This window comes from Hyaena hyaena, unplaced genomic scaffold (genome assembly GCF_003009895.1).
Source record: "Hyaena hyaena isolate Hyena2069 unplaced genomic scaffold, ASM300989v1 scaffold_1306, whole genome shotgun sequence".
NCBI lineage: Eukaryota > Metazoa > Chordata > Mammalia > Carnivora > Hyaenidae > Hyaena > Hyaena hyaena.
Window position 1 is genome coordinate 263133 of NW_024081946.1, and position 12790 is coordinate 275922.

At 41.6% G+C, this 12790-nt stretch overlaps 1 protein-coding gene across 1 annotated transcript in view; it reads left to right on the top strand.

Annotated features, from left to right (window-relative positions):
- The first annotated feature begins 262 nt into the window (after positions 1-262).
- The window catches only part of KRT23 (keratin 23), a 19069-nt gene continuing 6541 nt past the window's right edge, over positions 263-12790 (top strand). Inside the window, exons 1-5 of the mRNA XM_039223299.1 lie at positions 263-720; positions 7772-7854; positions 9119-9275; positions 10344-10505; positions 10593-10715. Coding sequence (XP_039079230.1) covers positions 325-720; positions 7772-7854; positions 9119-9275; positions 10344-10505; positions 10593-10715 — 921 coding nt within the window. The 5' untranslated portion in view covers positions 263-324. The remainder of the gene's footprint in view (positions 721-7771; positions 7855-9118; positions 9276-10343; positions 10506-10592; positions 10716-12790) is intronic.

Here is a 12790-nt window from a genome sequence, read left to right on the forward strand (position 1 = left end):
AAAAATTAGTAAGACACCCGAGACTAAAACCCACCTAACGTTGTGGGCCACACCTCTGGGTTACAACTAGGAGGGAGAAGCAAACTGGTATATCGATGTGGCTCTAAACAACAACAATGTGTGTGAAGGCCCGGGGGCATGTTCGGGATTGACCAAGAGGAAACACTTGTTGCACAATGATACGATCTTGTTGGTACAGTTGTCAGAGAAGGGAACTCCCACAGCAAAGGGCATAAAACCATCCAGAGCAGTCTGGAGCAGCTCAGTTCGGCAGCCCCAGGGAGCAGAGCAGAGCCCAGCCCTGCACCAAACACAGATGGGACCATGATCTCCAGCCGCAGCTTTAGCCAGAGCCTCTCAGGCTCCCTCCATGGCACAGGAGGCAGCTGGGGCCAGCTGGGGAGCTTCCCTCGAACTCCCAGCGTCCACGGGGGTGCCGGGGGTGTCCGCGTCTCCCTTTCCTTCAGCTCACCGAGCTGCCTGCCTCCTGGAGGGTCTTGGGGATCCAGAAGAGGCCATTCCCTCCCGGTCGGGAATGGGAAGGAGATGATGCAGGACCTCAACGACCGGCTGGCCTCCTACCTGGAGAAGGTGCGCGCTCTGGAGGAGGCCAACGAGAAGCTGGAGAGTCGCATCCTGAAGTGGCATGAGCAGAGAGATCCTGGCAGTAAGCAAAATTACTCCCAGTATGAGGAAAACATCAGCCAGCTGCAGGAGGAGGTAAGATCCTGGGTGACCCTGGCACTTGAGATGGGGCTGCGTTTCCAGAGAGCCGAGGGAGGAGATATCAATACAAAAGATAATTTCCAGGAAAATGGCAAAAGAGCTTAAAGTCATTGTGAGCAAAGATATTTGAGGGTAGTTTCTTACTATCCCTTCTGGACTTGGGAAGGCCTGTTCTGTATATTTCATCTTCTAGATGTAAATTATGCAGATAATCCAAAAAATACCAAGAGGTAACCAGTTGCTGTTCATTATCACTTACGATCCAGGGATGTTATAGTAACGACAAGGGCCGGTATTCGTTCTTCATGCTCAGTGCACAAGGCACAGGAGAGCATTCCTTTTCTCACTACATCAGTTCTACTCCATCTCAAAGGTTCTGGCGACAGCGTGATGACCCGCAGAAAGAAAAGCTGAGTTACGCTATTTTGGAGATCACACCGAAAAGCTGTCACTCCACTAGCCAAGACATCATTCTCACATCCCTGGATATTTCCTCAAGAGCTGCTAAAAGCTCTGAGTTCTTACTGCTTGCAGTTTTGAAAAGGGCATATTGTTAGAAAAATAATAATAAAATGAGCATAATATTTGGAATCTTAGAGTTAGGATGGGTAATGGAGACTTCTTAAAAAATAAAAATAAAAAAATCAACCAAACATCTAGAAAGCTAGGCTTATGCCTTCTGGAACATCTCATAACATTGGTTAGAAGTGGAGGGAATCCAGTCACCCCATAAGATTTTTTTAAGTTGTTTTTTTTTAATTTTGAGAAAGAGGGAGCACAAGTGGGGGAGGGGCAGAGAGAGAGGGAGAGAGCAAGAATCCCAAGCAGACTCCGCACTGCCAGCACAGAGCCTGATGCACGGTTCAAACCCACAAAACCGTGAGATCATGACCTAACCTGAAACGAACAGTCGGACGTTTCACTGATTGAGCCACCCAGGCGTCCCATAAGATAATTTTTTAAAGCTATGTAACTTCTCTCTTATGTAAAGCAGTCCCAGAAAATTTCCCATAAGATCATAATTTAACCCATCCTAGAAAGGGCATCAAGGTTTCCAATATCATTCAGTGTTATTTTTCAACCCTTGGTCATCCTTACTTGAATGTAGGAAAGACCAATCAAGATAATATAAATCTGTCCTCATAATGAACCCTAATTATTGAATAATCAACCTAATAACTGACTGTGTAATTACCTTAACTATATACTACATGGCTGTCTTCACAAAAAAAAACAAGATGACTCAACAAACCTCATGATACTTTTTTTTAACTAATAAAAGCTGCTTTGGTTTTAGAATGGAGAATATAAAAGATTTTTGCAAATGGACAGCTGAGAACATAACTCCCAAAAGAAATGTGAGGTCAGACCTCATGTTAGAAATAATTCACTAACGGACAGTAGAAAGGAGGAGGGAGCAGGGAAGAGGGAGGAAAACATGTATTGAGCGCTTATTATATGCCAGCCGCCATGTTGGATATTTTAATACACATATCAGCACCATCTGAGAGCTCTCCGCACTGATGGAAACATTTGGTATTACCTGATTCAATTCTTACAATGACCCTGTAAAGAGACTGAAGCTCAGAGTAGTGAAGCAGCCACAGAAAGCCACCAGCAAGAGGCAGAAGTTGGATTTCAACCCAGATCTGTTTCTAATGGCCTCATAGTTCCCATACAGCATGGTGCTCACCTTGCCTATATAATACAAAAATGGTACTGCTTATTAATAAAGATAATGCATTACAATGGCATTGTTAGTCATACAAAACATATTCTATACATGTCTCATTTTGTGAAGCAGGTATTTTCACCCCAATTTACAGATGAGGAGACTGAGACTGCATGGCTGCCCAAATTCTTTGGAACAGAATCAAGAAAAGAAGTAGGTGGCTTGTCCACTCTCCAGGCGGCCCAGGATTCTGGGTTCTGACTTTAAAATTCTGGGTTATAAATTAAATTCAGGTTTGAATTCCACTCTTTTCTGGATTTCTTACTTCAGTTGTATTTTGTTCATGTTTGAAGAAAATAATTCTTTGACGCTGAGGTTGTTCTGTCCGTCCCAGTCTTCCCCGGTTGCAGGTGAGAAAACAGAGGCCCAAAGAATATAATAGCCCACAACAACCAGGGGCTGAACCCTTCCCAGGGCCTGATGAAATGCTATCAGTAGATATGGTACTCTTCTGGCCCCACCTCAGGGATCTTAAATGTTACTCAAAAAGTCTTTTAGGAGCACCTGGGTGGCTCAGTCAGTTAAGTGTCCAACTTAGGTTCAGGTCATGATCTCACAGTTCGTGAGTTCAAGCCCTGCGTCAGGCTCTGTGCTGACAGCTGAGAGCCTGGAGCCTGCTTCGGATTCTGTCTCCTCTCTCTCTGCCCCTCCCCTGCATGCTCTCTATCTCTCTCTCTCTCCCTTTCTCTCTCTCTCTTTCAAAAATAAACATTAAAAACAATTTTTGAAAAAGCCTTTTAAAAATGAACTCGGAGTGCGCCTGGGTGGCTTAGTCGGTTAAGCGTCCGACTTTCGCTTAGGTCATGATCTCGCGGTTTGTGGGTTCGAGCCCCGCGTCGGGCTCTGTGCTGACTGCCAGCTCAGAGCCTGGAGCCTGTTTCAGAGTCTGTGATTCCCTCTCTCTCTGACCCTCCCCTGCTCACGCTGTCTCTCTCTCTCTCTCCTAGAAATAAATAAAAACATTTAAAAAAAATGAACTCGAAAATTAATCCAATCCTTTTGAAACATCGAGTTAGATATAGCCATAAGGATATGTGTATTTTAGAATGGCTCTCATTAGTACTCTATTTGGCCTTTTTGTTTACAATAAAAAATTCTATCTTCCTCTTCCTGGGATGAGATTACACACCCTGAAGCAGCAATGCTGTATTAATACACCAACTAGATCCTTTTAAAAGAATGAACTCAGAGCCTTGGGGGAGAATCCAGGTGATTAACTACAACACACAATGCAAAACCAATGCTTCACATATTATTTCTCAACCCAGCCTCGTCATCCATTCATCGCCACGAAGGATGTCTCAGAGTGGCTGTATCATAAAATTGCATCAAGTAAGCATGAACTGGGGAAATAGTTTTGGTATTTAAGTGTGCTCTATGGAAGGAAAAATAAGATAAAAACAGAAAGGGAGGCAAACCATAAGAGACTCTTAAATACAGAGAACAAACTGAGGGTTGCTGGAGGGCTGTTGGGTGGGGGGATGGGCTAAATGGGGTTGGGCATTATAGAGGGCACTTGTTGAGACGAGCACTGGGTGTTTTACGTAAGTGATGAATCACTGGGTTCTACTCCTGAAACCAACACTACACTATACATCAACTAACTTGAATTTAAACAAATAAATTTAAATAAATAAATAAATAAATAAGCGAGCAAGCCCTAGATCAAGTGCATTTCAGAACCTACCATTCATGTACTCTGAGAAGGATGCTGGCTGAGGGAATCAGACTCTTGACGTGGGGGTTGCAACAGATAAAGTATCAGTTTAACCCAGAAAAGCCAAATAAGCCCCCAGACGGCATTTTGGATTTTCTGATTCCATGGGGGGAATAGTGTTTGGTTTCTCTGGATGTCGATCAACACCTCAGTAACCAAGGGGGTCCCCAGACCCTTGTGGATGGAGCTACTTTTCATTTCCTATGAGTTTAGATAACGCAAGAAGTAAAGAGCTTGGAAGGAAAAGCACTGATTTAGGTATGAGTCCCTAAGCAGCACTACAGAGGGGAGACAAGAAATATCTACAGGCTCCTTTTTTTGGAGCAAAGGAAGTAGTCATAGTAGCGTTTGGAATCCATTGGAAGAAAGAAGTTAGGCAGGGCAGGAGCCTGGCTATCTCCCAGCACTAACAGCAGAACTTTGAGGATGCATCTCAAAACATACAGAACCCGAACTTTATCCGGTGCAGATATTGGCTCTAGTTATAAAAGTGCCAGCTTTTTTTCTTTCTTTCCTTTTTAACTGTATTCCCTATGCTGTACTTTTCATTCCCATGACTTACTTATTTTACAACTGGAAGTCTATATCCTTTAATCCCATTTACCTATTTCACCCACTCCCCTCTGCTCCTCCTCTGGAAACCACCAGTTGGTTCCCTGCATTTATGAGTCTAGTTTGGTTTGTTTTCTTTATTCTTTATTTCTTTATTTGTTGTATTTTAGATTCCCTATATAAGTGAAATCATACAGTATTTGTCTTTCTGACTTCTTTCTTACGTCTATGGTATTTTCCTGTCTGACTTATTTCACCTAGCATATACCCTCTAGGTCCATCCATATCGTCACAGATGATATTCTTTTTATTGTTTAGTAGTACTCTGTTGTATATATCTAGCACATCTTCTGTATCTACTCGCGTATCAATGGAAACTTAGGTCGGTTCTTGGCTACTATAAATCATGCTGCAGTGGACACAGAGGTGCATACATCTTTTCAAATTAGTGTGTGTGCGTGCATGCATGTGGGGGGGGGGGCTTGGGGGGGGTAAATATCCAGAAGTGGAATTACTGGGTCATATAGAACTTCTATTTCTAATTTTGGAGGAACCTCCATATTGTTTTCCACTGTGTCTGCACTAATTTACATTCCCACCAACAGCACATGAGGGTTCCCTTTTCCCCACATCCTCTCCAACACGTATTATATCTTGTCTTTTTGATACAAGCCAATTCTGATTGGTGTGTGGTATTATCTTATTGTGGTTTTGATTTGCATTTTCCTGATGATGAGGGATATTGAGCATCTTTTCCTGTGTCTGTTGGCTATCTGGATGTCTTCTCAAAAGTTCTCTTATAAAAAAAAATTCAACACTTTAAATTTTTCTAAATTAATTTAATTTCAGCTAATTTTTCAGAGTGTCTACAATATGCCCAGAACATGCTAAGTAAGTCATGACATTATTGTCTTTAATCACTTCCAATCTAATTCTCATACTCTTTGATAAAGTGGCTACTATTATGATTATTGTCATTTTATGGATGAAGAAACTGATACTTGGCAAGCTCACTCAGTTAGTAGGTGCTATAGCTGGATGTCAGGCCTTGCTCTTTGACTTCCAGACCCAGGTGTGTTATCACCACCCCTGAATCTTGCTATTGTACATTCATGATACCAAATTCCAAGCAACCAGTGGAGCTTTGAATAGGACCAGATTTTTAAAAGGTGTCTTTGTATTGAGGTATAACTTTATCCTAAGGAAATCATTTCTAAATAAAGGAATTATCTGTTTAAATATGATGGGAATGTCACAGAATTTTCTGCCTACAACTACAACACAGAAGTTTAGAGGTAGGACCTCTAAGGTCACCTGGCTCTAGTACAAACTCTTTATTTAACAGACAATGAAACTGAAACCCAGGGGATAGCATGACTGGCCTGAGGTCATGCCAATGGTGAGTAACAGGAAGTGAAAAGAAAATCACCAGTTCCTAGTTCAGCACAATACTTGGTACAAAAGTCGTATTATACTTTTGACACTGAGATATCATCTACCCAATCTTCCTAAAGATGGTAACATGTATTAATTGTGTAATACCTCCCTGGTCACAACTACCTAGAAGAATTTACAAATCATACACATACACACAATGACTCAGGTAGAAACCTTCAACAGCAGTTTTCACTTTAAAGTTAAAAAGTATATGAACATCTAGTGAAAGTCTTTTTTTAATTTTTTTTTATTTATTTCTGAGAGAGAGAGACAGTGTGAACAGGGGAGGGTCAGAGAGAGGGAGACACAGAATCTGAAACAGCCTCTAGGCTCTGAGCTGACCATCCGTGGGGCTCGAACCCACGAACTGCAAGATCATGACCTGAGCCAAAGTTGGACTCAGCCGACTCAACCGACTCAACCGACTGAGCCACCCAGGCGCCCCTGTGAAAGTCTTAACTAGACGCTGTAACACAGCTAAAGTTTATTAAGCTGCTAAAAATTTATTTCAGTTAATATTCTAATAGCTCATCATGGAATGGCTTACAAACACGTACGCATACCTGCAAGTTATGGGCATGACTATTGTCACTTTGGACAAAAAATAATCATGGCATGTGGCGACTATTACAAAATTCATTTATTTTTTATTTTTATTTTTTTGAGTTTAGAATTTCTTTTTTTAAAAATTAGTTTATTGTCAAGTTGGTTTCCATATAACACCCAGTGCTCATCCCCACAACTGCCCTCCTCCGTGCCCATCACCCCCCTTCCCCTCTCCTCCATCCCCATCTGCCCTCAGTTTGTTCTCAGCATTCAAGAGAATTCATTTAAAATTAGTTTGATAAATATATACCAGTGATAATTTTGATACTTTGCTCAGTGTCACTGATCAGAAACATGAATGCTATCACAAGGAAGAATTATGTTCATCTAAAAGAACTAATGCACTTTAAGGGAGCCACACTAATATTCACAGTAAAGGCAGGATTAGAACTTAAACCTCATTTAACATCTTCAGACAAGGATGAGCTGCAACACTAAGGTATGTTTGCAGCACTAGAAAGTTAGAAGGCACTTTGAACAGTGACTCTCCTTCCCTTTCCAATGTCATTTTTCCAACTGCGGCCTAAATTTTAGCCTTTCAAACTCAGTGTAAAAAAAATACAGTGAAGTGGCTGCAGACCATATTCTTACTTTAAAATCATTTGGATGCTTTGTACCTGGTAAGCGCTCAGTATTTATTGATTTCATTATTTGCTGTTCCAATGCCAGAAAAAGAAATCACCTATGCTAACGAGTCATGTACCCAGAAACTACAGGGCAGAAATTACTTCTCCCATGGGAGGGTATCTGATTTAAATGCCTCTTTTTTTATGTTTGTTTATTTATTTTGAAAGAGAGAGAGAGAGAGAGAACAAGAGAGAATGAGCAGGGAAGGAGCAGAGAGAGAGGGAGAGAGAATACCAGGCAGGCTCTATGTGAAGCTCAAACTCATGAACTGTGAGATCGATCACGGCCTGAGCTGAAATCAAGAGCCAGACGCTTAACCAACTGAGCCCCTCAGACACCCCTGACTTAAATGACTCTTGACGCATGTTTTCCAGATCATGGATGGCAAGCAGACCAACGCTCAGATCACTCTTCTCATTGACAACGCCAGGATGGCAGTGGATGACTTCGGCCTCAAGTAAGTTCCTTCTTCACCGTATTGTGGGGAGTTGCCATTTGCCATTTTTGCTTTGTTTTGTTTCGGGGATTCCTCTTGTTTTTGTTTTCTAAAGGAATTAATTTATCTCACCATTAGCCATGTGAAACATCTTTAAAATAGAATTAAAAAGGCATAATAAAAATACTTGAATGGGCCCTACTTTAAACAAACTAGATATAAAGTACACTTTTTGGCGTGGGGAAATTTAAATATGAGCCAAGAATGAGATGATGTTAAAGAGTTATTATTAGCTCTTCAGTTGTGATAATGTTATTATGCTTATTTAGATAACTCTTGTTTTCATTTTTTAAATTTTATTTTAATTGCAGTATAGTTAACATACAGCTTTACATTAGTTTCGGGTGTACGATATAGTGATTCGACACATCCAAACATCACCCGGTACTCATCACGACAGGTGCCTTCCTTAATCCCCATCACCTATTTCCCCATTCCCTCTAGTGACCATCAACCTGTTCTCCATAGTTAAGAGTCTGCTCATCACTTAGATAACATTTAGCTCCATTCTTAATGAAAATTCCTGTTTTTAAAATATGTATTCCTGGGGTGCCTGGGTGACTCCGTCGGTTAAGCATCTGACTTCGGCTCAGGTCATGATCTCATGATTTGTGAGTTCAAACCCCCCTCATGCTCTATCTCTCAGAAATAAATAAACATTAAAACATTTTTTAAAGATGTTTTCCTAAATATTTAGGGGCAAAATGTCATAATATCTATAGTTTAGCTTAAAATACAAAATAGAGGGGTGCCACCCCAGTGGCTGAGTCGGTTAAGTGTCTGACTTGGGCTCAGGTCATGATCTCGTGGTTCCTGAGTTCTGGCCCCGCATCAGGCTCTGAGCTGACAGCTCGGAGCCTGGAGCCTGCTTCAGATTCTGTGTCTCCCTCTCTCTCTGCCCCTCCCCTGCTCATGCTCTGTCTGTCTGTCTATCTCTCTCCCAAAAATAAATAAACATTAAAAAATAATAATAAAATAAAATACAAAATAGAGTATAGATGAAGCAAATTGTTAACAGTAACTAAATCTAACTGCCATATGACTGTTTATTATTTCATCTTCTCTAATTAAAAAAAAACAAGCAACCATACAGTCACCATCACAGAAAAACCTGCATGAAACAGACATATGAGGGTTAAGAGATTCACCTCTAAACTAAGGTGAATCCTTACAAGGCTATGGCCTTCCAACAACAGGTCTGTTCTTCTCTCCCTTCCAACCAAAGGTACGAAAATGAACACTCCTTCAAGAAAGATCTGGAAATTGAAGTTGAAGGCCTCCGAAAGACTTTGGATGATCTGACTATCATCACTACAGATCTGGAACAGGAGGTTGAGGGGATGAGGAAAGAGCTCATTCTCATGAAGAAGCGCCATGAGCAGGTAGGACCACCCAGGAGCTCTTGGTAACCAGCACAGCTCTTAATCTGCACATTCATATGACTTAATAGCCACAGAAAAAAACCACCATCTGAATTCCAGTCCTAGTATAGAAACATCTAATTTTTCCAGCTTCAAGATTGTCTATGCAGTGCCAAATCCAACAGCCAAAATAAGATCATAATTAATGATAAATCAGCCAATAATTTTGCTAATATACAATGATTATCTAGACTTATTTGTTAATATGATACCGTAAGAATAAATACCGTAAGAATGCATGAGATTGAACTTCCTTCATTGACCCAATGTACAGCAAATTGGGGGACAGTAGAATAAAGAAAATCTGCCACTAACCAAGTTCAATAAAACTAGTGACAAAAATGAAGAATCTTAATTTCCAGAACCATGTAACTGACTTTGAAAAGGTTACATTCCATCTAAAGTCCCTGAGACTCTGATGCAATACAAAGAAAGCAACCCCCTTTTTAGGCAAACAAAATTGCTTATGAACATCAAAGAGCCTCAATTATGAAGAGCTGGTTAGATAATGATTGTTAATTAAGCTTTTCCTAAGGTTTCTTGGTTATTATGCTATCCTATGGGGTCAACCCTATAGAGTCATAATGCATTTGCAAGACATTAAAAGTCTTTATACCTTTTGGCTTTGGGTTACTGAACTGCTTCCCAAAAGCATTAGCCTACAACCTGAAATGCTCAACTGTTGAATTGTGCCATCACTTCACCCATGAACGTGTGCTGAAGAGTATTTTATGTGCTATGTAAGTGTAACTCTTTGTGAAACATTTTCAACCAAGGATTAAGTCAGTAATCACAGAGGCCATCTGATTACCTATATAGTATTTTTTATTTTATAGAGTTATAATAGAAAAAAACAATATATGTTTTGCTGCCAACAAGTAATACTTGAGAAACCAAATCAAATCAGTAAAATAATAACAACGACATAAGCTGATTTTTTAAAAGATCTGTAAATTGTTGCTAATCTACACACTTCTGGCCTTCTGATTCTCACAGACAATTCATCTTTTTTTTTCTGTTATTAAACAGGAAATGGTAGAACATCATGTGCCAAACGACTTCAAGGTCAATGTGAAGGTGGATGCAACTCCAGGCGAGGATCTAATTAAGATCTTGGAGGATATGAGGCAGGAATATGAGTTTATAATAAAGAAGAAGCATCAAGAGTTGGACACTTGGTATAAAGAGCAGGTAAAGGAAAGGGGCTCAAACTTCTCCAAGGTTCCATTTCCATGTGGCCCCAATACCAATGTCTCTGCCCTTTGCTTTGTCTCATAGTCAGCAGCCATGGCGCAGGGAGTGGCCAGTCCAGCAGCTGTGCCGAGCAGCCAAAGTGACATCCATGAGCTGAAGCGCACTTTCCAGGCCCTGGAGATTGACCTGCAGGCGCAGTGCAACAGGGTGAGTCTACAGAAAATCCTGGGCCGGTTCCCACCTCCTCCACAGAACTTCTGTGACCTCTCTCCTGGGTTCATCTCCCCAACTCCCCTGGGACATCTCTCACTCCCCATTTTCCATCCAAATTGTTCATGATGAGAATGATAATAAGAGCTCTCATTTCCTGACGTGGCCACATTGTACCATATGGTATATCATGGGGTTCATTATGTTAACCATCATCAACCCTCATATTAACCTTTCCAGGCAGGTTAGGTTCTCACTTTAGAGATGAGGAAACCAAACAGTTAAGTAAGTTGGCCAAGGCCACATAGATAGTAAACGGCCAGCAGTGAAGCCACCTGGTATTTGGGGGCACGTGCGGCAGTCTAGTAGACCCTCATAATCTCTGCCAGTGCTCCCCACTTAACAACCAGGCTGCCCCCCAAAACTCCACTAAAAAGAAATCCTGTTGCCAGCATGAATTGGTGGCAAACCCAGGCCTGGCTCACTCCAAAGTACTGCTCTGTTCACTATGCATATGTCTTATCACCCCATAAACTATATATTCTTATATCTAAGTCATTTCTAGAATTTTCATGGTTTTTAGTAAAATGCTTTGTATGCAGTGTCACAGGTGCTCAAAATTCATTAAATAAAATCTATCATTTGATTACCTTCGTAGCCTATCCTAATCTTCTAATCATTCATCAGTATCATTTCCAAGTGTTACTCTGCCCTTGGTCTTGAGGAGAAATCATTGGTTCATTCTGTTGCAGGTAAACATGGTAAATTACTATTATGTTTTAAGAATAAGTGATGAACAGACATTTAAAATGTACACTGACAAGGTGATAATAATGAGCACAGAAATAATTACAGTGTTTTATAGTTTTCAAAACATTTGGACATACATTATTTTGCAACAACCCTGTGAGGTCAGCAAGACATGTATATCCATTTTCATGCATTCTACCATCTGACACTGTTCTGAGTGCTGAGGATTCTACAATAAAGGAGTTGACATTGTGGGGGTGGGGGGTGATAGTCAACAGATGCACAGATCATCAAAATGCTGCCAATAAATAAAGCATGGCCGGGGGAGGTCAGGAGGTCAGGCAGGCTGGAGCACAGAGCTGCCATTTTAAACAAGGTGCTCAGGAAAGGGTTCACTGTTAAGGTGACAGCTCAAGTGGTAAGGAGGCACATCATGTGGCTATTGAGAGGGGGTTCCAGGCAGAGGGAACAGCAACTGCGAGAGCCATGAGGCACAAATGTCCACACAGGTTGGGGGACCAGTAGGAAGCCAATGTGGCTGTAGTGAGTGAACAAAGGGAAGAAAAAAAGAGAGAAGAAGAGGGAAGGGAAGGGGAGGCCTTTGGGGTAACAATGGAGCCAGAAGGCATAGCCTTGACACTCGGAGGGAGGTCAAGAGGAATTTGGAACCTCGGATATGGACAATTCTTCGAGAAGCTTTGCAATAGGTGAAGGAGAGCAGAGAAACTGGATGACAGCTGAAGGTAGATAAAGATTCAAGAGAACGATTATAAAGTGGAAGAAATTACTCTATTTGAAAGACGGGAAGAAGCTGGTAGAGAGGAAAATACGGATGATGCAGGAAGGCGGAAATGACTGGAGCACAGACACCTCATGCCTGGTGCCGGGGCCGGGGAGTGAGAGCCTGGTACCAGGGCAGGAATGAGAACCTGGAAGCAGATTCACATATGTGGGCTGAAGTAATGGTGGAAGGCTGTGGGTATCCTCTCCTGACAGCCTTTCATTTCCTCAACAACACAGGAAGTGAGGCCCTGGGCTGAGAGACAGGAGAGGGAAGGCAGTAGCCCTCTGGGAGAACAGGAGAGGGAGGGGAGCAGACCAGGCAGCATGACGGGCCCCCGGAAAGTTAGCAGCCATGATAAAGTGAGAGCATCTGGCACAGTCAGGGTTTCTCCTGAAGATTAAAATTCTGTGCTCCACATGTACCCCAATGTTCATAGCAGCACTCTCCACAATAGCTAAAACATGGAAAGAGCCTAAGTGTCCATCAACAGATGAATGGATCAAGAAGATGTGGTTTATCTATACCATGGAATACTACA